A 27250-nucleotide genomic window follows, 5' to 3' on the forward strand; every position below is an offset into this window, starting at 1 on the left:
GATTATCTTTACCTGGTCTCACCCTTGACATGTGGGGGTTATTATAATTCAAGGTGAGATCTGGTTGGGGACACAGAGCTAAACCGTTTAATTGACTACAGCCAGTGTCTGATGAAAAGTCTTGTGAAGTCCTTAAAAACACAATGGGAAAATGTTCCTAATAATTCTCAGAAAAGAAATCAGATTACAGAACACATAAAACAAGATCCCAAATATATAAAATATATGATACAGGCTAAGTGTGGTGGCTCACATTTGTAATCCCAACACTTTGGGAGACTGAAGTGGAAGAATCGCTTGAGACTAGGAGTTCAAGGCCAGCCTGGGTAATGTAGTGAGGCCCTGTCTCTACAAAATATATTTTAAAATTAGCTAGCGATGGGGATGTGCTCCTGTATTCCCAGGTACTTAGGAGCCTGAGGGGGGAGGATTGCTTCAGCCCAGGAGGTCAAGGGTGCAGTGAGCCATGATCACACCACTGTACTCTAGACTGGGCCACCGAGCGAGCCCCATATATGTATGATATGATACAAATCATATCACATATGTGATACAAAGAGAGGAAGAACAATGTTTTCCTCTAAATAATGAGATCATGGACATTTTATACATTTCCAAATGTCTTACAATCAACTCACAATATTGTGATAATCCTAACTTTCATAAAGAATGAATGCCATTTTTCTCATCTCTGGACCAACATCTCCAGAATCATGCCTAGTAGAGGTCTCGGTGTGGTCCAAGGCCTCCCTTAGCAATGGAGCCTGTGAGGCAAGGAAGAATCCCAAGTGCTGTTGAGGTTGAGAAGCAGGGGGCTTACAGGTCAGACACTCCAAGATCTCCCACAGACTGTTGTCCAGAGAGGGCCCCTATCACATATCCTGGCCTTCTCCACAAAACTGTACCCAATGTTCCAAGAGCCCTGCTTCCACTGAATTCTGGTAATAGTCACTCTTGTAGGGTTATTTATAAACATAATAACCGATCAGTTATCATATTTATAATTCTTATATACATATATATATATATGTTCCAATTATGTGGTCAATTTTAGAGTAGGTGTGATGTGATGCTGAAAAGAATGTATAGTCTGTTGGAGTGGGGAGTTCTGTAAATGTCTATTAGGTTTTCTTGGTCCAGATCTGAGTTCAAGTCCTGAATAGCCTTGTTAATTTTCTGTCTCGTTGATCTGTCTAATATCAACAATGGAGTGTTAAAGTCTCCCACTATTATTGTGTGGGAGTCTAAGTCTCTTTATAGGTCATTAAGAACTTGTTTTAGGTATCTGCATGCACCTGTATTAGGTGCATATATATTTAGGAGTGTCAGAGCTTCTTATTGCATTTACCCTTTTACCATTATGTAATGTCCTTCTTTGTCTTTTTTGATCTTTGTTGGTTTAAAGTCTATTTTACCAGAGACTAGGATTGCAACTTTTTTTTTTCTCTCCATTTGTTTGGTAAATCTTCCTCCATCCTTTTATTTTGAGCCTGTGTGTATCCTTACATGTGAGATGGGTTTCCTGGATACAGCACACTGATGGGTTTTGACTTTTTATCCAATTTGCCAGTCTGTGTCTTTTGATTGGGGCATTTAGCCCATTTACATTTAAGGTTAATATTGTTATGTGTGAATTTGATCGTGCCATTTTGATGCTACCTGGTTATTTTGCCCATTAGTTGACGCAGTTTCTTCATTGTGTCAATGCTCTGTACCATTGGGTATGTTTTTTGAGTGGCTGGTTCTGGTTGTTCCTTTCCATGTTTAGTGCTTCTTTCAGGAGCTCTTGTAAAGCAGGCCTGGTGGTGACAATTACAAACAATTGCTTGTTTGTAAAGTATTTTGTTTCTCCTTCACTTATGAAGCTTAGTTTGGCTGGATGTGAAATTCTAGGTTCAAAGTTCTTTATATTTTAATTTTATTTATTTATTTTTGTTTTTTTTATTGTACTTTAAGTTCTGGGGTACATGTGCAGATCATGCAGGATTACTGCATAGGGACGCACATGGCAATGTGGTTTGCTGCTGAAAGTTATTTTCTTTAAGGATGTTGAATATTGGCCCCCACTCTCTTCTGGCTTGTAGAGTTTCTGGTGAGAGATCCACTGTGAGTCTGATGGGCTTCCTTTTGTGGGTAACCCGACCTTTCTCTCTGGCTGCCCTTAGCATTTTTTCCTTCATTTCAATCCTGATGAATCTGACGATTACGTGCCTTGGGGTTGCTCTTCTTGAGGAATGTATTTGTGGTGTTCTCTGTATTTCCTGGACTTGAATGTTGGCCTGCCTTGCTAGGTTGGGCAAGTTCTCCTGGATAATATACTGAAAAGTGTTTTCCAGCTTGGACTCATTCTCTCCATCACATTCAGATACACCTATCAAATATACATTATGTCTTTTCACATAATCCCATATTTCTTCAAGGCTTTGTTAATTTCTTTTCACTCTTTTTTCTCTAATCTTGCCTTCTTGTTTTATTTCATTGAGTTGATCTTTAATCTCTGATATCCTTTCTTCTGCTTGGTCGATTTGGCTATTGAAACTTGTGTATGCTTTGCAAAGTTCTCATGTTTTTCAGCTCCATCAATTCATTTATATTCTTTTCTAAGCTGTTTATTCTCATTAGCATTTCATCAAACCTTTTTTCAAGATTCTTAGTTTCTTTGCATTGGGTTAGAACATGTTCTTTCAGCTCAGAGAATTTTGTTATTACCAACTTTCTGAAGCCTGTTTCTGTCAATTCATTAGATTCACTCTCCATACAACCTTGTTCCGTTGCTGGTGAGTTGTGATCTCTTGGAGGAGGGCAGGTGTTCTGGTTTTGGGTGTTTTCATCCTTTTTGTGCTGGTTTCTTCCCATCTTTGTGGATTTATCTACTTGTAGTCTTTGTAGTTGGTGATTTTCGGATGGGGTCTCTGAGTGGATGTCCTTTTTGTAAATGATGAAGTTATTTCTTTCTGTTTTTTAGTTTTCCTTCTAATACTCAAGCTCCTCTACTTTAGGACTGCTACAGGTCCACTCCAGACCCTGCTTGCCTGGGGATCAACTGCAGTGGCTGCGGAACAGTGAGGGTTGCTGCCAGTTTCTTCTTCTGTTATCTTTGTCCCAGAAGGATACCCACCAGATGCCAGCCTGAGCTCTCCTTTATGAGGTGTCTCTTTGGATATACGGGGATTGGAGAGCTGCTTGAGGAGACAGTCTGTCCCTTATAGGAGTTCAAGTGCTGAGCTGTGAGCTCCATTGTTCTGTTCAGAGCTGCTGGGCAGTTACGTTTAAGTCTGCTGTGGCGGAGTTCATTACTGCCTGTTTTTCCCAGGTGCTCTGTCCTGGGAAGGTGGGGCTTTATTTATAAGTTCCTGACGTGCTGCTGCCTTTTTTCAGAGATGCCCTGCCCAGTGAGGAGGTAGGCTAGTCAGAGTCTGCCAGCAGAGGTGTTGTTGAGTTGCTGTGGGCTCTGCCCAGCTGCTGTGTGAGCTTTCCTGCGGTTTTGTTTATAGAGGTATAGTTAGAACTGCCTCGGTAATGGCGGACTGCCTCGGTAATGGCCAAGTGCCTCTGTAATGGTGGACTGCCTCAGTAATGGCGGACTACCTCTGTAATGGTGGACCACCTCAGTAATGGAGGACTACCTCGGTAGTGGTGGACTGCCTCAGCAATGGCAGATGCCCTTCCCCCCACAGAGCTGGACCATACCAGGTCTAGCTGTGCTTGCTATGAAACTCTCAATCCTGAACATTTCAGATTGCTGGTCTTTGTGGGGGTGGGACCTGCCGAGCCAGATCACCGGGCTCCCTGTTTCAGCCCCCACTTTTTCAGTTGAATGGGTGACTCTGTCTCCCAGGTGTTCCAAGTGCCAGTTGAAATGGTGACCAGATTCGTGTGAGTTTTTGTGTGGTGACCCACTGCACCGGCTGAAACAGCCATGCCGGAAACTCATGGCACTTTTCCACCCAGGAATCCCCTGGTCTGTGGGCAGCAAAAATTTGATTGGAAATGGCAGTGATCACTCACCCTCTGCGTTTTCACTGGGAACTGCAATCCAGAGCTGTTCCTATTAAGCCACCTTGGATCATCCTCCTCAAATTTATAATTCTATAAAACTTCATTATAAAATCTATTTATAATAAATTTGTTAAAACTTTATAAATTTATTAACTCTATAAACATTATATTTGCACCAGAAACTGCTATTCTGGGTTCATATGTAGGTTTTGTTCATCTTCTATGTCCTTTAAAAATAAATCAGCAGGTCTCCACTTGGGAGACTTATCTCAAAAAAAAGAAAAAAGAGAAAGAGAGAGAGAGAGAGACTATATCAAGCAGCACTGAGTCTGCATATTGATATGACTCTGCCTAACTGCCATCCTGTTTATACCCATGGTACAGACTCTGCCCCAGTTCTCACTAGTCCCTATAGTCTCTCCTCCCAGAGCTGAGTGGTCTCATTGATTATTGTCATTCTTGCTTCCTTAGTAGCAAAGAAATATTTCATTGTATACTTGTCTCTATCAAACATAGGGATATGGCTGGATGCTGTGGTTCTCACCCGTAATCCCAGTACTTTGGGAGGCTGAGGCAGGCAGATCACCTGAGATCAGAAGTTTGAGACCAGCTTGGTTAACATGGTGAAACCCCGTTTCCACTAAAAATACAAAAAACTGGCCAGGTATGGTGGCTCATGCTTGTAATCCCAGCTAGTCAGGAGGCTGAGGCAAGAGAACGACTTAAACCCAAGAGGTGGAGGCTGCAGTGAGCCAAGATCTGACCACCACATTCCAGCCTGGGTGACTGAACAAGAGTCTGTCTCAAAAAAACAAAAAACAAAACAAAAAAAAATATGGGGATATGGATGACTAACCAGATGGTACTGTGTTTTAGGGAGGAAAATGAAAGAAAGCAGATTTCTTTGTGAAGTAAAGAAGGTTCCCACATGTTTAATAGGTAAGTAGAAAATCTGTGTTGTAAAAACACAAGTGAAGGTGACATTAGGAATATCTATTCGAAAAGGAACAATTATCTTAGCAAATCTCATAATAACTATGACCCTGTCCCTTTGCTCATTTATATTACCTGCCCAGCATGTGTGAGCTCAAACATAAAGATATCTTTAGGAAAATCTTTCCTTCTCCAGTTGTAAGCTCGTGGAGACAGAAATCCTTCTGTTTCAGAAGTCATCCAGCACAGCACTTCGGAGTGTGCTGGGGAATCAGACAGACCCTAATTGGAATGGTCTCTGCTGTTACTTGGTGTGTGATTACTGGAAAGTTTTTAAACCTCCTTAACCTCAGCTTCCTCACCTGTTAAACGGGAATAGTGATACCTACACTTGACAAGGATGTCATGATAATTAAGTGAGTTATTTATTTTGGGTCTGGAACAAAATGATAGTTAAATAAATGGTGATAATATTACTTATTACTATATTTGTTGATAATCCCCACGGTACAGAGCTGCCACAGTTTTAGATTTTTAATAAATATCACTTGAACTGAAATGAATATGCAGCTAATTTTCAATTCAACTTTATTATAGTTTTAAGGAAATTTCCTTCTATTCTAGGAAGATGTTGGGGAAAAATAACCCAGCAAAATCAAATTTAAACAGATCAACATCAAAGTCTCAGGACACTTGTATTAGCCCATTTTCACACTGCTGATAAAGACATACACAAGACTTAGTATTTTATAAAGAAAAAGAGGTTTAATAGACTCACAGTTCCACATGGCTGGGGAAGCCTCACAATCATGGCAGAAGGCAAAAGGCATGTCTTACGTGGTAGCAGGCGAGAGGGAATAAGAACCAAGCGAAAGCGGTTTCCCTTTATAAAACCATCAGATTTCATGAGATTTATTCACTACTGTGAGAACAGTATGGGAGAATACACCCCCATAATTCAATTATCTCCCACCAGGCCCACCCACAACACATGGGAATTATGGGAGCTCCAATTCAAGATGAGATTTGGGTGGGGACACAGCCAAACCATATCAACATTCTAAAACCCTGCCTCAGCATAATGGAAATCATTCATGATTGCAATTTCACAGTAAAAACAACATTTTGGAGTAAATGTACAATCTTACAAAGATTTATATAAATGCCCTAATTATGTGTGCTTCCGTTAATGCAACTCATTCCAAAACTAGAAAAGGATCCCATGGAACGTAGATTGAAAGGTATGGGAAGAGAGTGATTTTGTTGTTCTCTATTTTTGATGAGGTAAACTACATACACACTCACAGAAGAGTTTATTGAGTGTATTTACATTGCCATTAAAGAAGTGATCTGGAATTTTTTTCTCCCCCAATTAAATTGTAGTTCAGACTGCCATTGAAAGCTGCTATTCTAAGTATTTTTGGAAGTTCAAGAGGGAATTTTTTTCCCTTGATTGTATGCCAGTTTTTTTAACTTCAGCGCACCCCAACCCCAACAGACACTTTCATAAATCTCTCTTGGAATTGTTCTGCAGCACATTAAATCACTGTCTTCTCTGATTCTGGATCTGAAGGTTTCTTTCTGAGAATGAAGTCTGCAATCCATCACATCAGAACGGGAAGAAAGGATGTGAGGCAGAGCCCCTTTTCAGATCTCCAGTGAGGAAGGGATATTTTGGTGCTGGCTAAGGCTTTGTAACACTGCAGTTGAAACGGGCAAAATGGGCTCCTCACTTGAAGATCTTTGATGCCTCTAAATGCTCTGATGAGAAAAAGCTTGTCCTCAAAATCAATGGCACTTTCTTGAAGAAACGAAACTGGCTCCAGCATGTGAAGCATTGCTAATAACCAGCTGTGTAACCTTGAATGCATCATGCAATTGCCCTCCATTCATTTAAGGTTCTATGAAATGGCCTTATCCCTTACCCCCAGCTCAGGCAGGATGCTGAGACATACTGGGGAATTCTTCCCGATGCTTCTCAATACTATATTGGGATAATAATTTTCAATGGGAAGAGGAGGATTTTTAAGGCACTAAATTATACTATGTGAAAAAGATTCAGAATTATTATCACTGTGAATCAGAGAATTATTTTTTTAAATCATAGAATTTCATTGTTGGTGGAATGCTATAAAATCTTCAGGCTCATCATTAACAATTGTTCTACAGAGGTTAAGGGACTTGCCCAAGATCTCACAACTGTGCACTAAATGAGATAATGTACCTACTGTTTAGCACAGTGCCAGTGCTTAACAAGCAGTCAATAAATATCAGCTGCTGTTGCAACTGCTGATGTTGTTAGTATGATTCAGGACTCCACACTCTCAGTTCAATGCTATTTTTACATCAGATACACAAAGAAACTACAAGAAGGTAGCTCTATGAGCCCAAGCAATTTCTTACCATAAGGAAAATTATTTCTTTTATAATTGAAAAAGTACAAGCCTAGAGAAGGTAAGTGCTGTGACTTGGCACATAATTCTCAGGATACTAACATCCCACTGGAGACTAATTTAGGGCTTGTCTGGAGGAGAAGAGGCTATTCCATTTTCCTAATCCTCAGAGCAATAACACTGAAGACTGCACATTGTGGACCAGAGATTGAATCCAGTCTACAGCAACCCTGCCCTCAGCACTAGAGATTGAATCTAGACTATAGCAACTCAGCCCACAGCCTCTAGAAAACAGCAATGTACTGAAAATGCAAAATGACACTGGCATGGAAAAGGAGAAACTGTTTGGCAGATGAAGCTGGGAAAGATGTGCGGTCAAATGGGAAAAAGAAAACTGAAAGACAAAATCAGATTTCCACTCACACTATATATAAAACATAAACTCTGTAGATAGATTCAGGATTTATGTATCAAAACTAAAATTACAGAATTCTTAATAAAAATAATGAACACCTTGTAGACTTGGGGATTGAGAAAGATTTCTTAAGGCACACACAAAAATTTGACTAATAAAAATAAATTGGTTTGATTGTATTAAAATTAAGAACTTTTGCTCATGAAAATGCATCTTAAATAAAAAGGCAAGGTATAAACTGGGAGAAGTTATTCATGATACATTAAATCAGCAAAAGATAAGTAGAAAGAATATATTAAATATCCTATAGATCACTAAGAAAAATAAAACCAATCTGATAGAAAAATAGACAAAAGACATGACCACAAATATATCAAAAAAACAAAACACAAGTGGCAAAGAAAGAGAAGAAAAGATTTTCAGTATTATTGGTGATAAAGGAAATGCAACTCATAACAGTGATGACACAGTCTAAGCCGATTTTAGTGGCAAGGATTATGAAGTGGGACAATATCCAGCGTTGAGGAGACTGTGGCTACACAGGACGACTTCTGCATTGCCAGTGGGTATGTAAATTGGTACAACCACTTTTGGAAAGAGTGTACACTATCTCCTAAAGATTCTGATCCCTTATGGCCAAGCAAATCTACCAGTAGTTCTATTCCCAAAGGAGACTCTTGAACATTTACAACAAGAGACTTGTACAAGAATGTTCTTAGCAGCAGTGCTTACAATAGAAGAAACACTGAAACAACCCAAACGCTTTAAATTGAAAGCATGAATGAACAAATTATGGCCTATTCACACAATGGAATTTTCTACAGTCATCAAAACAATGAACTCCAGCAGTCAGTAATATGGATGATTCTTAGTTTAATATTAAGTGAAAAAATAAATTCCCTCAAATTATTGACAGTTCAATACACTTTTAATAAAGTTAAAATAACTAAAACACTAGAAATATATATAAATGCAATACAACTGCATGAAAAGGAAAGCAACAGAATGATTAACAAAAGATTCAAGAGGCTGGACACAATGGCTCATGCTTGTAATCTCAGGGCTTTGGGTGGTCAAGGCAGAAGGATCACTTAAGCCCAGGGGTTTGAGACCAGCCTGGGGAACATAGGGAGACCCTATCTCTACACATTTTTTAAAAAAATATTCACCAGATGTGGTGGCATGTGCCTGTAGTCCTAGCTACTCAGAAGCTGAAGCAGGAATGTTGTTTGAGTCCAGGTTCTCAAGGTTACAATGAGCTATGACTGTGCCACTGTGCTTCAAAGCAAGTGGCTGACAAAGCAAGACCCTGTCTCAAAAAACAAACAAAAAAAAAAGACTTAAGAATGTGGTTACCTTATGTGGGGGAGAGGCAGTCATGTGGTTATATGTAAGTGATTGTTAACTTCCTAGTTTTTGTTTTGCATGGTGAGTACATGGATGCTTCATTTGTTTTTAAAAATAAAGAATATTTAAATAAATAAAAACAGGTCTTATGTGGATCAATAATAAAATGTATTTTGAATTAATGGCCAGGACTGCTCCAGCTTGCATAACAGAGGTCTGTTCTTTCCTTTTCTTAATGGGAGACTGACCATTGAATAATGGTGAATTTTACTACCAAGGTCCACAGATCAGCCTCTGAGAGCTGGTATCAGTAAGACCAGGCACATAAACATGTGTGCAGATGTGGAACATAAATAAAACGAAACTTATGCCCTTCCTTATCCTTAAGGAGCACATTCCATCAGTATAGACAGTCACATAAACATAGAAGGCTAGAATGATATATCAAGTGTCATGATGCAAGTTTGCACTCTGCAATGGGAGAGCCATGTCCCTGCCCGTACTGATTTCCTTTCCCTCCTCAGGATACTAGAGCTGGGCCTCCCATTTGAGAGGGGTCAAGGGCCACTGGCATCCAAAGCCCCTTGGTGGTCTGACAACATGCACATCCCTGGCCCCCTCACCAGATATTGAGAGTCAGAATCTTTGGAGTAGGGTTCAGGATTCTGCAATTTTAACAAACTCCTCAGGGACATCTAAGCTTTGAGGTTAGGCTTGTTGTTTTGCCCCCTTTGGGAATTGGGGTAATATCTGCAATGTATTCAACCCTCTGCTTTCGCATCTTTCCGCATTCATCAGGTACCCCGGCAGCCATTCTGTTTCTACAGCCCCAGGGGCAGAGATGACGACGGTCTCCTTGAAAAGGAAGGAGACAGGATGGAGGGGAAGGGTCAGCTGCCCCTTCACCTGGCGTTGAGACCCAAAGCCACAAGATGTGTGTGTACCAACATCCCCTATGGGGCTAAAGTCCCATTGGAAGATATTTTAGATAAACTGAGGGAAAAGTCAAAACGTGTGCCTTTCTTCCCCCTCCTATTTGAGTCCCTGGGAGAGAGGGCACTGTTTTGAGTCAGAAAGACTGGTTAAATCTAGAGCCATAGATATCATGTACTGAAAATTTTAAGTTGCCACAGCACAAAGTAGAAACTCAAAAAGAGGACTGAATTAGATTAAAAACAAACAAAAAGAAGCAGCTTCGTTTTCTTTGCACAGAGATCATGGTGCAGAAGTTTGCAAACTTGCCACAGTTCTAACCACATTGCCTCCCCAGGGACTGAGTTTAAGTGTTGAACAGAATTGAGCCGAAATTCCTGAGACATCAGGGAGGACATACTGCAGGCTTGAGGTCTACTTTTGTGCTTAAAAGGATGAGTAGGGGTTGCCTGTTGAGCATGGCTGGGGCTTGGGGTAGGGAATAGGAGGCAGTAGAAGGTATTCCAGGAATACATGCAATGAACTGAATTTTGCAAGGGCATGTAACGTGCAAGGAGAGATGACAGCCCCACTATGAGGCTAGAGCACATCCTGAGAGATAGAGGCTTTGTTTTCCTAACTGTCTTTTCCTTCTGAACAGTCTCAGAAGCAAAGCCTCATGTCAACATCTCAAGTCTTGGATAGCCTGCTAACACCCTGGCTTGCTGCAGGGAAACTGTGCCCTAAGAAGCAACAAGAGACACAGCAACCACTGTGTTGCTGTGAGCAAGAGCCTCATCCCCTTCCCAGGCAAGGGCCCCTATGCACACCTGTCAGAGCTCATATATAGCCTGGCATTTGGAACAGGGGTTGGGAAGGAGGAATGGAAGTAAACAAAATCCTTCAGGAGGGATGGCGAGGCATTTGTTCTCACATGGAGAAGGAAGAATTACCAGGTCAATATACCACCATTTTCTCCTTTTTAGTCCTCATAAGAATAAAGCATAGCATAGTGAGAAAAAGATGGGTTCTGTTATTCAAATGACTTGTACTCAGAATCAACTTTAGCACTTACTACCTGTGAGCCGCAGAGACAGCGCTCATCAAATAGTGCATGTGCTTTGTTTACATCCCAGATTCTCTGGCGTTAGCATATGAGATGTGTTCTGGCTAATGGACTGTGGGTGGAACTGGCAGGTGTCACCTGCCCAAGGACATTAAGAGCCTCTGTGCTCCTTACCTCCCTTCTTATCTTCCCTGCTACGAGGCCACACGCACCAGCTGGCACAGCTTCAAGAGGGACAAAAGGCATATGACCTTCATCAGACTTTGCAAAGGAGAGACATAAATAAACCTTTCCATTATCAAACCACTGAGATTTGGAGATTAATTTGTAACCCTATCATCACATAGTCCAAAATATTAATACACTAATACATTGTGTAATATTTGGTCTCATTGGAATGAAAATTACATAACTTTCTAGGCCACTGGAGTTTTTGTAAAAACTTAATATATATTTATGCTAATATAGAGCCAGCATTTGATAAATGTTAAGTCTCTCCCTTTAAGTTGTGGTTGATGTCATTACTATCGTTATGGTTAGTACTGTTATGCAATAGATATAATAGATGCATTTTAATAAGCAGCAACTTTGTCTCTGGCACTCTGCTAGTTGTTTTTCATAAGTTTTTACATTTCTGTATCTAGAGAAGCCACAGCTCAAAGAGGTTGCTTGCTCAAAGAAACACAGCTAGTATGCAATCAAGCCAGGATCTGAAATAAGAATATCCTGAATCAAAGGTCTCTTATTCTAATGGTGACACTCCTATTCACATTCTTCACATTTTTTTCAGATATGGAACTCGAGGCTCCAAGATGTTACATAAGATCACGAAAGTAATAACCGCTAAAATGAAATCAAAAATTGACAAGTGGGGCCTAATTAAACTAAAAAACAAAAGCAACTATCAACAGAGTAGGCTACCTACAGAATGGAAGAAAGTATTTATAAATGATGCATCTCACAAAGGTCTAATATCCAGATTCCGTAATGAACTTAAACAAATTAACAAGCAAAAACAACTCCATTAAAAAATGGGCAAAGGACATGAACAGATACTTCTTAAAAGAAGACATACATGTGACCAACAAGCATATGAAGAAATGCTCAGTGTCACTACTCAATACAGATATGCAAATAAAAACCATAATGAGATACCCTGTCACACCAGTTAAAATGGCTATTATTAAAAAGTCAGAAATTGGCCAGGTGCAGTGGCTCATGCCTGTAATTCTAGCACTTTGGGAGGCTGAGGCAGGTAGATCACTTGAGGTCAGGAGTTTGAGACCAGCCTGGCCAGCATGGTGAAACCCTGTCTCCACTAAAACTGCAAGAGTTAGCCAGACATGGTGGTACACGCCTGTAGTCCCAGCTACTTGGGAGGCTGAGGTAAAAGAATTGCTTGAACCCAGAAGGCAGGGGTTGTAGTAAGCAGAGATCACACCATTGCACTCCATCCTGAGCGACAAGAGCAGAACTCAGTCTCAAAAAAAAAAAATAAATAAGTAAGGCAAAAATTAACAGATGCTGGTGAGGTTTTGGCGAAAAGGGGATGCATAAACACTGCTGGAAGGAATGTAAATTAGTTCAGCCATCAGGAAAAACAGTTTCGAGATTTCTCAGAGAACTAAAAACAGAACTACCACTCAACCCAGGAATCCCATTACTGGGGATATACCCAAAGGAAGATAAATTGTCCTACTATAAAGACAAACATGCATAAACGTGTAATCACAGCTTTATTCACAATAGCAAAGACATGGAATCAACGTAAATGTACACTGATGATAGTGGACTGGATAAAGAAAATGTGGTACATATACATGATGGAATACTATGCAGCCATAAAAGAGATTAAAATCATATACTTTGCAGCACCACCGATGAAGCTGGAATCAGTGGATTCCATCCATAATGGATGAAGCCATTATTCTAAGCAAACTAACACAGGGGCAGAAAATCAAATGCTGCATGCTCTCAGGCATAAATGAGAGCTAAACACTGAGTCCACATGGATGCAAAGAAGGGAACAATAAACACTGGGGCCTCCTTGAGGGTGGAGGGTGGGAGGAGGGTAAGGATCAAAAAACTGCCTATTGGGTACTATGCTTATTACCTGGGTGACAAAATTATCTGCACATGAAACCTCTGACATGAAATTAGTTCATGTAACAAACCTGCATATGTACCCCCTGAACCTAAAAGTTGAAAGAAAAAAAAATGTAGTAACTGCTAGAGTCAGCCAATTCTTTATTCCCAGCCCAGTGCTGCAATGATATAATGATAGAAAAGATACAGGCACAATTATTTCCATCCCTCTTTCCCCTAACCATTGCCGAGCCACCTGTACACTGCAAATCGAGGACCCAGCAGCTCCAGATACTGTGGGCAACAGATGAGAGGGAGGAAGGAAGCTATGCTTTGATATAAGGGAAACTAGGTGCTTTGCTCAGACAACACCTTCTCGATAAGGTACCCAATGAAAATAAACATTGAGATTCCAAATCTCTGTCAGGTGTGTGTGTGTGTGTGTGTGTGTTTGTGTGTGTGTGTGTGTGTGTGTGTGTGTGTGTGTGTGTGTCTCTCTCTCTCTCTCTCTCTCTCTCTCTCTCTCTGTTTTGGAAACTTGAAGAGAAATCGCAAGCAATGTGGATCCTAAAGCAGTTTACACTGAACCAGATGGTGCCTCTGATTAGCATCAGACTAAAAAGATACATTACTTGGAGATGAGGTTCTCGTAGGGACAAATCTGTTTCAAAGGCACAGAGGGTTTGCTTTTCTCCTAGACTCCCCTCGGAGCTTTCTCTGGGTGTATCTGTGCATCCTTTCTCCTGTCATCACCTCCAGGCAAGTCTGAGCTTGAGCTGGAGAAGACAGCAAATTAGTGTTTGTAGGTTTCTCGGTTCTCCTCTCACTGAAGCCGGAAGTCCTTCACACAGGACAAGCCATTCCATGTGGGAATCTGGCTGGGGTGACTACTCCTGCAATTCCCAGGCTAACCAGCCATATGTGCCACTGATGCACCAGCAACACACGGAGACCCATTCTGTGGCTATTCCCATTTTACAGATGAGGAAATAAAGACTTGCAAGGATTAAGTAATTTACTCAATAGCACAGGTCAAATCAAAGTTGAGGCTAATTGCCTCCGTAAAGAGGTGTGTGTGTGTGTGTGTGTGTGTGTGTGTGTGTGCACGCTCGTGTGTATGTGTGTGTGTTTTAAAAGAGGCCTGAAGGGTAAATCATCAGAACGGATGGCTACCAAGTGTCCAAAACTATGTAATTATGTTGGTGCCTGCAGTAAGATAAACAATGAAGTGAGAAATCACAAACATTTCACCTTGACCTCTACTTCTAGGCCTACATAACATGGTCCCTTTAGAAAAACACTCTAGGGAAATAAAAATAGCAAAACAAAACAAAACAAAAAACAACATTCAAAGTCAGGATGGAAAGCATGTACCAACCAAGGCCCTTTTATTCACTAGGTCCTGTGTTTCTCAGACCCTGAGGAAAATCATGTAGCTGAGGGTTACATGCAACTGTCAAAGATTAAGGAACTCCCTTATTGCAAGGAATTTAAAGGTCAGCACAGAAATTGAGATTAGCAGGAAAAATAACCACAACACCAATAATAACAATTACTGCTTAGTCTGAGACATTATGCTGAGCCCAGCGCTGTGTCAAGTACTTTAAAAGCATCATCCATCTCATTAGCCTACATATCACCCTCTAAGACAGACCTTATTGTTCTTATTCCCATTTTACAGGTGAGCCTACTGAGGATCAGAGAGGTTTAGAAAATTACCCATAGTCACACAGTCATGTAAAGAGCTGAACCAGTAATTAAACTCAGGTGTGGTGTACCCCGAGAACTACTGCCCTTAACCAGTAAACCCTTCTCCACCTTCTCCATAGGATCCTCCTGAAGACAGGCCAATAGGGTAGTCTGCCGAAGTCTCAGAAAGTGCTTAAAAGCCTTCTGGCCCCTCAGCTTGATGTCAATACAAATGTTCAAGGCTGTGAGTACAAGCAAATGCCACTGAAAATACTCCAGGCAATTTGCACATCTGGCAGTTAAATGAGTGCAGGCTCAAAGCAAATCACGTCCCCAAGACACAGGACACTTCACAGGGAGAATAACAGGAGGAATTTCATTACTGCTCAAACTTGGCCAGAGGAAATCACACTCACCTTATTTAAGGGTATAAAGAGAGATGTTCATCAAAGGGCAATGGCCACCTAGTAAGTATAATGAATTCAGATTTTATTCACTGGGAACTAGAGGATTTAAGTAAGGGGATGAGTTGAAGTTTCCCTTTGGGACTATTTTGGTGAGAGGGCTCACTTAGCAAATAGATCGTGGGAGAAGAGTTACCTTTCAGCTATGAGTAAGAGCATACGGCTTTTACATGTGAGCCGAGCATGGCTCACTAATTATACTTTGCCTCCTCTTTGAAATGGGCCCCCAGAGGACATTTTGCCTACCTCTAGTCTCTGTATGTATTTAAAGGTAATAATTTTGCATTTCTTTTGTAACTGTGTACAATGCCAGGGCAGGCCTTCTGTCAGTTAATATTAATCAGTGTTTTTACTGAATCTGAAACCCAGACACACAGCAGGACCAAGAAGCAGCAGCTGTCCAGCCTGCCCTGCGATTGTGCCAACCCTCAGAGGCCTCCTTCCAGTCCTGGAGATGTGGCTGCAGTAAAGGAATTACTCCGACTTCCATGAGGCTGGAACTGACACCACATGCCCTGCCCAGGCCCGTGCTAGCACTCCATCTGGCCTCGATGCCAAGCCAGGCCCCTGGCAATGACAGCAGCTCTGAACAATGAAGGAGAGCCAAGTAGCCCGCTCCCTGCTGCCTGTGCTGCATCATATGCATAGCTAGAGTCGTCCTTGTCAAGTCCCTAGGATGGGACTCAATTTGTCTTTGCAGTGGCGCCACCTGAAATCCTGAGAGGGCCTTCCAGGGCAGGAAGGGACAGACATATTTCAATGCTTTTGGTATGAGGGCTATTTATTTGGAGGTAGAAGTCAGAACTTTAAAACCATGGAAGTCTCACTTTAAAAAGGCACAATAACACAAGGAGGGCAATTCCCAGAATTAGTCTCCATAACCTCACACAAACCACCTTGCTCAAACAAACTGCATATTTATTGGATTAATCTGTTGTCACACATCTGTCTAAAGGGTCAGGAAACCACACACATGAATATTAAAATCACAAGAACACTTTTCATCCCCACATCCTCCTCCTACCCTTAACTCCAGGGATAGGATACAGACAGCAATTCTGGATGCACCATGTTAACCAGGCATTGGAAAAAACATCTTTACAGTGAAGTGGTTCCTGAATATTTCTATGATTACCAGGCAATTTGCATAAATATTCAGGCTTCGTTCCCTGAATAAATTCCAGTTGGGTGATGGCTGATCCTCTGAATTCTAAGACCTTTTGTTTCTTGCACAGTTTGCTTCTCATTTTATTATTGACATCAGTGTGGATACAGAAGTTGAAAATTGGGAAGGTTTGGTCTTAGGGTACAGAAAAAAAGTACTGAACCTGAAAAGCCACTTCTTCACCCTACAGATAGGAGTGAAGAAATGCAGAGTTTCTAAACAGGCCATTCTTTTACATAGAGCAAAAGGCATGATCCCTTTTGCAGATCCAAACATGCAGAGCATTACTAGAGATGAGGTAGAGGATGAATATGAGCTTCCGAATCCTGCCTGATCAAATCTAGAGGAGCTATGGAAATCTAGTTAACTGACCTTGAAAATAGGGAACTTTAAGTCTCTTGCCTGTGGGGTCCAGTGGTGACCAGTTTAGGGTAAGCAGAAGCTCTGACCATAACTTCTGTGCAAAACCACTGTCATTCCATGATCTCCCAAAAATATATACCATTAAGTGAAGAAAGGCTAAGTGCAAAGCAGTTACATACTATGCTACCATTTGCATGATAATGAAAGAGTACATAGCATATATATGATTGATTGCACATCCACAGAGTGTTCCTAGAAGCAAACACAAGAAACTGGATATGGCTTTTGCCACTGGAGAGGGGACTGGGAGTAGCCATGCACAGGGTCTGGAGGGAGCCTTTCCACATGGTACCCTTTCATACCTTTGCATTTTGATCCATGTAAATGCATTACCTATTCTAAAATAATTTACATTTTTTAAAAAACTTTTAAAAAATGCTAATTCTGATTCAATCAGACTCTTTGAGCTGGGTCTCAGGAATTAGCATTTTAATAGGCTCTCCAGTTTATTCTTACACACTCGAAATTTTGAGAACTTCCCCGTGAAAGGCTCTTTCTACTAAAAGGAACTTTATCCATTTACCCTCGAGTTTAAGATAGCAATAATAAACCATACGGGGAAAAAAAAAAACAAAAACCTCATTAAACTTTCTCAAGAGAAATAAACAATGCAACCTCAGCTTTACTGAAATCAATTCAGATTCTGATATCTAAGTTGTCAGCTACTTTCTACTTTTTGCATTTATGCAGACCAAAGGAGTTGTTAGAAAAGAGATGTCTTAGTCACCGGACAGGTTGCCCTCTCCTGCCAAGCTTCCCAAAAAAAGATGTGAGGCTTAATGGCCCCTTACCCCACCCCAGCAAGGATGCTGTGTACTCACCTGGCTTTTTAAAGAGGTTGCTCTGGACTATCTCATTCATAGACTGTACTTTCTGCTTCTGGAGTTTCACAGGGGGGATGCAGGTGTAGAACTCATACAGGAGTTGGCTGTGGGCAGGAAAAATAGAAGCTAGTAGAGCAAAGTAGACCAATGTCTCCCACCTCATAGTACTTACAGTTCATCCCTGGATCTCTAGCCCTGAGATACCCCCAAGTCCTGGCAGAGCATCAAGTGCAAGGTAAGCCTTTAGTAAAAATGTACAAGTTGTTCTTGGTATGGAATATTAGCAGCATTAAAAGATATGTAAAAATCTGAAAATAGTGCTTGCTTCGGCAGCACATATATTAAAATTGGAACAATACAGACAAGATTAGCATGGCCTGTGTGCACCGATGACATGCAAATTTGTGAAACATTCCATATGTTTTTTAAAAAAAACTATTTTTTTAATTTTAAAAAAGAAAAAAGAAAAAAAAAATTGAAAATAATACCAATAGCCCTGATTAGTTGCTGTGTATCAAGCACACACTTTGCATTTTGCATTAATTATGCCACGTAGACCTCATAACTCTAAAAGAAAAAAAACAACCCCATTCAAAAGTGGGCGAAGGATATGAACAGAAACTTTTCAAAAGAAGACATATATGAGGCCAACAAACATGAAAAAATGCTCATCATCACTGGTCATTAGAGAAATGCAAATTAAAACCACACTGAGATATCATCTCACACCAGTTAGAATGGTGATCATTAAAAAATCTGGAGACAACAGATGCTGGAGAGGATGTGGAGAAATAGGAACACTCTTACACAGTTGGTGGGAGTGTAAATTAGTTCAACCATTGTGGAAGGCAGTGTGACGATTTCTCAAGGATCTAGAAATAGAAATTCCATTTGACCCAGCAATCCCATTACTGGGTATATAGCCAAAGAACTATAAATCATTCTACTATAAAGACACATGCACACGTATGTTTATTGCAGCCCTGTGCGCAATAGCAAAGACCTGGAACCAATCCAAATGCCCATCAATGATAGACTGGACAAAGAAAATGTGGTACATATACACCATGGAATACTACGCAGCCATAAAAAATGATGAGTTTGTGTCCTTTGTAGGGACTTGGATGAATCTGGAAACCATCATTCTCAGCAAACTGACACAAGCACAGAAAGCCAAACACCACATGTTCTCACTCATAGGTGGGTGTTGAACAATGAGAACACATGGACTCAGGGAGAGGAACATCACACACTGGGGGGCAGTTGTGGGGGTAGGGGAGAGAGAGTAGGGGGTGGGGGGTGTGGAGGGAGGGGAGTGTGGGGAGGGATAACATGGAAAGAAATGTCAGATATAGTATGCACCTAAAGTAAAATAAATAAATATTTTTTAAAAAGCTATACCCAATACTTATCCCAATTTTATAAGTTGGAAAGCTCAGATTTAGAAGGGCTAACTAACTTTCCCAAGGTTATGCCGCTAGGAAGTTAAAGAAACAAGAGTTCAAAACAAGGTTCTGACTTTATTACCATACCATTTTACTTACAAATGTTTTATGCTTGATAATCCTTTATGGTAAGTCTTAAAATCAAAAAGGTCTCTAATTTTTTTGAAAAACTATGAAAAATTGTGGATTAGAAGCAGTTTGGGACATCAAAAGGGAGACGGCTCTTCCCAAAAAGGGTGAGAATCAAAATACCCTGAAACAAAATGATAGTCCTTGTCGGCTTTCCAAAATAAGCTTATTGTATTCATTCATTCTTTCAAGGACTTATTAAACATCTACTTAATATGAGTCAGGCAAAGTACAGAGAAATGGGGATACAAGGGGAACAGACCAGGTCCCAGTGGGCATGGAACTTACACTCCAATAGAGTTCATCAAATGACACAGAAGCGAACAAATCAATAAACGGTGATGAATGCAGTGAAAGAAATAAATAGGGAACTGTGTCAGAGAATAATGGCACAAGGGCTGGGGGAAATTTTTAATTTATTTACAATATTGAGAGGTGGCTTCTCCAAAAAGATAACATTTAGCTTGAGGATCCGAAGGATGAGCAAAAGGAGTAGCTAGCAAAAGTCTCCCATATGAACAGAAAAAGGACATCCACAAATAAACTGGTGATATCTGAATAAAGTCCAGAGTGCAGTTAAGAGAACTGTACCCAGGTTAATTTCTCAGTTTTTATAAATGTACCATAGTTATATAAACGTTAACATTAGGGGAAGCTGGGTAAGGGGCACATGAGAACTCTGTATGTAATCTTTGAAACTCTTTTCTAAATCTATAAGTATTTTAATAAAAAAGTCTTTAAAATCTGTTATCTGGAAACTATAATAAATTTTTTAAAAAGAAAAAGATATATTTGATTGAGAAGCCCCTATTCCAACAGCATAACATTAAAATAATGTGTTTATCTACGAGCCAAATGGAGTTAAGAGGGAGAAGGCAAAAGGGAGCCATCTCCATTATCTCTTTAGGTGTGCTTAGGCTGTTCTCTGTTTGCAACTGTGGGGCCTACAGGGCAAAGAATGGAACCCAAAATAACCTTCAGGCCCAGATGAAATGGAGACATTTACCCCAAACATCAATTTTTTAACCAATATGATTACATTTCATATCATTAAAGAGGGATGCTTATTACACAGTTGGTTTTCACCAGTCTGGCACAAGAAAACCAAAAGGTAAAAATCCCATACTGGAAGCCTTGAAAAAGTCCCCTGCCACATGTCCTCCCCACCCCTAGCTGAGTGCCCATCTGAAGCTCCCCCTAAGAGCCCACCTCCCACTCTGAATCCCTGGCTTGCCAATAGAGCCCAAGAAAGTACAACATAAGCTCTCACCTGAGTAACTTTGCATCAAAGACCGTTTCTACATCATGCAGGACAGATGGGATGTATTTCAAAGCCGCCACCTAAGTGGAATGTAAAATATGTATGAGTGATGCTCACATCAACAAGTCTGTGCTGGCAAAGACGGTAATTTGCAGCATGACACAGATCAGGGGAGAACGATTCCACATCCTGGACATTAGGATATTGATGCAAGCCTCTGTATGTGCATCAAAACGTAAGCATGAACTTCTTTGTATACAAAAGTGAAGTCACAACTTCTGTCTTCAAGGAGGCAGTAACATATAGCAGAATGACCACAGACCTTGTAGTTCTATAGATCTGCAAATTCTGTTTCCGAACCTTATTATCCATGCGGCTTTGGACCAAACATTTAACCTCTCAGATATATACATATCTGTGAAATAGAGAAAGTTATATGTATTCTGCAGAACTGTAAAGGTTAAAAATATATGTGAGGCATCCAACAGAGCACGAGGCATATTTTAGTGCTCAGTAAATGGTGACTTATTAATGGAAGGTGGTGTCGTTGAATTGCTTTGCTGGTGGCAAGTTATTCATATTTCCTCTCCCTAGCCACTTTCTGAATAATAGTGGGCATGTTTTGGTCCGCTAGATGGGTTGGGAAAGCTGAGCATTGTGGTAGATTGCTTCCTGTCTTCAAGTTAACCGATGTACCAGAGGTAAGAGCCACACTCACCCCCTAGCAACACCACTTGCTAAAAAGCAGGGCAGACTACAGTTTCAGCAGATAGAATTTTAAGTCACATGAATGGAAAATAATGTTTAAGACTCTAATGGAAACGTGCATTTTTATTCTTTTTATTTTTCTACATACTCTAGGTGTTCTGTTATTAATATGTATCACCCTTTAACAATCAGACCAAAGTAAAAATCACAAAACTTAGTTTCCTAAAGAAAATCTTCCTCCTAGCCATATAAAACTAACATTCTTACTTAACATAAATAATGATTATGATTATTCTCTAAAAATTTCTAACAGGGCAGATGCTGTGCCAAAGACTGCTAATAGATTATCTTACTAGTTACAACACTGCAAGGGAAATATTATTTTCATAAATAAAGAATCTCTGGTGCAACACAATTAAATAACAAGCCTGAGGTTGCAAAGTTAGCAAGTGGAGAGCCTGGATTCAAATGCAGGCAGGCTGCTCTTAGAGTCACTTTTTGTAACCCTTAAGCTACATGGCCACCTTACTCAAATAGCAACTGTATCTCTCTATGCCTTCATCCATTTTTTTTCTTGTTGCTTATAATTTTTAAATTTAAAAAGTCAGTACTGTATGTTTGATGTAAAAACATTTATATCAGATAAGGCATTAGGGTGAAAATTGTTCCCAACGTCCCATATGGCATCCTCCTCTCAGCTCCAATCTTTCGTCCCCAGAGAAGGGAGGACCACTGTTCGTTAGCATTGTGAATTTCCTTCCAGACTGCTTTCTATGCACGAACGTGTATATGTGCATCTGTGTATGTAAATATACAGGTCTGCAATTGCTTTTCGTAGTTAACCACACAACAGTGGCATCCTGCCATCTCATAGAGTACATTCTTTTCATTTCTAACCACTGCCCAGCACTGCTCAAATGGGTACATTACACCTTTTTCAGCCCACCCCTGCTAACAGGTGCCATGCTATTTTCAGTTTTTCTTTATTATAAATATGTGGTAAAAACTACTTAAACATATGTTTGTGTAGCTGTAAAAATCCTTGTAGGATGGATTGTTCAAAGAAGAATTAGTGTATAAAAATGTATAGACATATAAATTTTAGGAGAGACTGTCAATTACCTTAGAAGAGGCAGTAACCAACTTCCTTTAACAAGATTTTCCTTTCCCCATAACCTTGTTACCACTGGACATACAGTCTTTTAGATTTTTGTAGATCTGATGTGTAATTTGCAACTTTTGGGTTGCTAGTATGGTTGGGCATCTTTTCCCTATATTTATTGAACATCTATATTTACTAAATTGCATGTTCATATACTTTTTCCATTCTTATTTTGTTTTTTTTTTCTCATTGGTTTGTAGAATTCTTCATGCACCTTTAACATTAACCCTTTTACAGTAACACATCTTACAAGAATCTTCTGCTTATCATGATGTTCCACTGCATAGAAAGATTTTAATTTGCAGGCTGTCATATTTGTCAGACTTTATAGTTATTGGATTTTGTATCTACAGATTTTTTCTTTATTCTTTTAAATGTAGATTATAAGACAAAACAACATTCCAAAGCCATTGTTTCTGAAACTATGTTCTATTGGAACCTCTTGTCCCATAGGATGGTGTTAGGTATTCTGTAAAAGAAAAGGGTTTGCAATCAAAGAATTTTGGGAAGCACTGGTTTAAGCAAAGATAAACCAGTGAGGTTTTTTTTTAAACTATAGAACTTTTCATAATTTAATATGCTAAGAAGCATTATGACATTCCTCCAGGCAGTCACAGTATCCAGCACATTCCAACCTAGTTGGTCAAGAACCATCTTTATCAGGAAACACCAAGCAGATGTAGCAAAATCAGATGACTGCAGAGCTAGGCAAGCAGCAGAAAGAAGTGATATGGAATGAGGACAGGGCAGTGAGAAGTGATGAGATGTGTGGATTCTATTCTCTGCCTAAAGACTCAGTCATTCCTGTTCAATTGTTTTAACACTTTGATTTGCTAGACAAATCAAACACAAATGCAGGCTGCATTTCTTCCAGAGGCTACTAATTTACAACCTCTAATGTCTAAAGGGATACCCTATACTGAGGCATGTGCCCTGTAAAAACCCTAGTCCAAACACTTCTCTTTTGAGATAGAGTTTTGCTCTTGTTGCCCAGGCTAGAATACAATGGGGTGATCTTAGCTCACTGCAACCTCCATCACCCAGGTTCAAGTGATTCTCCTGCCTCAGCCACCTGAGCAGCTATTACAGGCATGAGCCACCACATCTGGCTAATTTTGTATTTTTAGTAGAGATGGGGTTTCACCATGTTGGTCAGGCTGGTCTTGAACTCATGACGTCAAGTGATTCACTCATCTTGGCCTCCCAAAGCGCTGGGATTACAGGCATGACTCATCAAACCTGGTCTGGTCCAAGCACTTCTAACAAACTATTTCTTCATCCACTCTTAGGCCAAAAAACCTAGAGGCCACAGGGCCTTGAGCTCTCCACTCAGCACCGCATGAACCTAGGCTCGTTTCTTCACTCCTTGAGCCTCAGCCTCCTCATGATGGTATATGCCGAGGCTCTTCCCATCTCCTTACTCAAGCACTGGCCACCATTCCCCGCACCCAGACAAAGTATAATGTGTACTCATCACAATTAAGGCCAAAGTGAGAAACACGCACAGAAACAAATCCCTTTGGGGAAAGGCAGGACTTCAGTGTCCTCTGAGGGTTTGTGGCTTTCCAGAGCTGTATGTCATTCCAGGGTTTTGGAGGGATATGGTGGAACCACAGTCACCAGGAGTCTGCACAGCACACACACTTACACACTTTAACCGTTAGCAAGGAACTGCACAGGCTACCAGAGGGGATGCTCAGAAGGAGCCAATCTTCCCAGTCTCCCAGTCTGGGCTGGCAATACAGTCAAAGGAAGCAAGTAGCTGTCACCTGAGACTCAGAGGGTGTTAGCAATGTGACAGGAGAGTATTAAATTTGCATCTGGTCCAGGCTGCCCCACAGAGAAGTGGCAGGCCTGTGGTTCTTTCTCCCTATAGGGACAGCCCGTCTCTGCCTCGGGAATTGTGCCAAGACTGTTGAAATGCTCAGTACTGGCCAGACGACTTTTGTCTATAGTCTTGCTTTGACGCACCAGGGTGGGTGACAACAGGCAACTTCAGCAGGTGCCAGCACCAAACGCTTCCAGAAGGCGGAGCACCTCAGCCATAAGACTATGGGAGACTCCATTTGTTACAAGTTTCCAGATCTGTCAGCCTCCTGGGAACTGGGTTTTACTGTTCTATTATTTATTTATTTATTTATTTTAATTTATTTTATTTATTTTTTTTGAGATGGAGTCTCGCTCTGTTGCCCAGGATGGAGTACAGTGGTGCTATCTCTGCTTACTGCAACCTCTGCCTCCTGGGTTCAAGCGATTCTCCTGCCTCAACCCCTGAGTAGCTGGGCTTACAGGCGTCTGCCACCACACCTGGCTAATTGTTTGTATTTTTAGTAGAGACAGGATTTCATCATGTTGACTAGTGTGGGTTCGAACACCTGACTCCAGGTGACCCACCTACCTCAGCCTCCCAAAGTGCTGGGATTACAGGCTGGAGTCACTGCACCCAGCTGTTCTATTATTTTCACTCTCGTTATTACTACCATTCTATATAAAATAATATTATATCATTATTACTTTCATTCCATAGTCTATATTCCTATATTGTTTCTAATACTTAAAATACATACATACACATACACGATAACATACATGTGATGCATATACACACATACACATATCATAGGATTATGAATCATAGGGTTTTTTAAATGGGAACCATGGCTGGGCATGGTGGCTCATGCCTATAATCCCAGCACTTAGGGAGGACAAGCGGTTGATCACTTGAGCCCTCAGGTGTTCAAGACCAGCCTGAGCAACATGGCAAGACCTCATCTCTACAGAAAAGTAAAAAAAATTAGCCAGGCACAGTGGCACAGGACTGTGGTCCCAGCTACTCAGGAGGCTGAGGCATGAGGATCACTTCAGCCCAGGAGCTAAAGGCTTCAGTGTGCTGTGTTTTGTCACTGCACTCCAGCTAGGGTGACAGACAGAGATGCTGCCTCAAAAATAAATAATAATAAAATAGAAACCATTACTGGAAACTGTATACATGCCAAATACTTTACATGCATGATCTCATTTAATTCTTCCAACTACTCTGAGTGGATATTGTTAATCCCATTTTACCAATGAGAAAACTGTGGCACGGAGAGGTTAAATAACTTGCCAGAAGCCATGTAGCTCATGAGCAGCAAAGCAAGGATGAGTACCCAGCTCTGTCCAGCTGGCTCTTACCCAGTACGTCCACTACTGCCCATCACGCTGTAGGAAAGGCATTCTCTCTCGGCAAGTGGGGAGGATTCAGCAGGGAAGAGAAGGCTGATTTGGAAAAGGATGTGGGAAAAGAGCTTCCCTCACCCTTTGTAAGAAGTTTTTGAAAATAAAATGCAGTTTTTCTGACATCCTTTAAGGATCCTCCTTACCATATCTACAGGGGGCCAACAGCAAAATGTTTGCTGCCTTGGTAATTAGGTGATCATGTGGCACTGGGTGAATTTCCCAGATTAATCATCCACTCTGAACCCCTCTGCCAAAGGCCAGTTATATCCCTCAAGAAAAGAACCAAATCCAAAGCAAGAAATAGTGGTTTTACCGTCCCAAAGGTAAATCAAGGGACACTTGAGATCATTGCCATCTAGATGGACTTCACCAGAATTAGCAAACAGCAAATGTTTAAACATAACAACAAAAATTAAAACCAAACTAGCATGCCTCCGATATCAAAGGGACTTGTCTGCTGAGTGTTGCCAGGCCTTCCTGCGCTCTCTCTCTCTCTCTCTCACTCTTTCTCTCTCTGTTTTCCCTCTCTCTCTCTCTCTCTCTCTCTTTCAAACACAGTGACTAGTGTTGGTGCCAGTAGACACAGACTTCTGGCCAAAATGAACACGTCTTAAAATGATACACAGTTATGCAAGAATGCTACTAGACATCTTCAAGAGCCACAGGCATTCAAAACAGGTACTATTCCCATGAATTTTTAATCCTTTTATTTTAGCCAAGTAGTAGATGATCAAGGTCCATGGAAACTGGAAAAATGATGTCACAGGAATTCCCCACAGCATGGCCTTAAGAAGGCGCTTTCCTTTGGGATGCCAAGTTGTCCCTGGGGAACATAAATGCAACTCTCTCAGGACATTCAGCCTCATCACTAATCTCTCAGGCAAAGTGAAGGGAAAGGAACCAAAGGTTTCAGAATAGGTGTGTTTCCATCCTTTCTGTAACTTAACATTACGGGGTCCCCTGAGTCTTATCCATCTGGTGTTTTGCCAGAAGACTTGGGCCACCATTAAATTATCCTATTGCTTGGTAGTCATTAAGAACTCAAACTCTGGACTTATACAGCCAAGATTTACATCTAAGATCTATTAATTTTCAGCCACGGTAAATCACTTAACCACTTTAAGCCTCATTTTTCTCATTTGTAAAGCAGAGATAAAGACTATTTGTCTTTGCGTATAATCTTTACCTCTGCTTTATACCACATGTTCTCACTCACAAGTGGGAGTTGAACAATAAGAACCCATGGGCACAGGGACAGGAACAACACACATGGGGCCTGTCAGGGGGTGGGGGACAAGGGGAAGGAAAGCATTAGGACAAATATCTAATGCACGTGAGGCTTAAAACCTAGATGACGGGTTGATAGGTGTAGCAAACCACCATGGTACACGTATACCTATGTAACAATCCTGCACGTTCTGCGCACCTATCACAGAACTTAAAGTAAAATTTAAGAAAGAAACTATTTGTCTTATAAGGTTGTTGTCACAAAGATCAACAGGGCTAGCAATATATGTAAAGCTTTTAGCTCAACACTTGACACGTAATAAACACTGAAACACCAAACTACACAAAATGATAGAAGTCAGTGTTTATTTTTTTAAGATACAG

At 40.7% G+C, this 27250-nt stretch overlaps 1 protein-coding gene and 1 non-coding gene across 3 annotated transcripts in view; one reads left to right on the top strand and one right to left on the bottom strand.

Moving 5' to 3' along the window:
• DOCK2 (dedicator of cytokinesis 2) overlaps positions 1-27250 on the bottom strand; it is a 443384-nt gene that overhangs the window by 298899 nt on the left and 117235 nt on the right. For both annotated transcript variants that reach the window (XM_032252751.1, XM_032252750.1), the window contains exons 24-25: positions 20560-20630; positions 17713-17819 (exon numbers count right to left, since the gene is read on the bottom strand). In XM_032252751.1, the coding sequence (XP_032108642.1) occupies positions 17713-17819; positions 20560-20630 (178 nt within the window). The remainder of the gene's footprint in view (positions 1-17712; positions 17820-20559; positions 20631-27250) is intronic.
• On the top strand, positions 18033-18139 carry LOC116533136. The gene has a single exon (XR_004261098.1). It is a non-coding gene; the product is annotated as a U6 spliceosomal RNA (small nuclear RNA).

Source organism: Sapajus apella, unplaced genomic scaffold, assembly GCF_009761245.1.
Source record: "Sapajus apella isolate SASKATOON/1434 unplaced genomic scaffold, GSC_monkey_1.0 scaffold79, whole genome shotgun sequence".
NCBI classification, from domain to species: domain Eukaryota; kingdom Metazoa; phylum Chordata; class Mammalia; order Primates; family Cebidae; genus Sapajus; species Sapajus apella.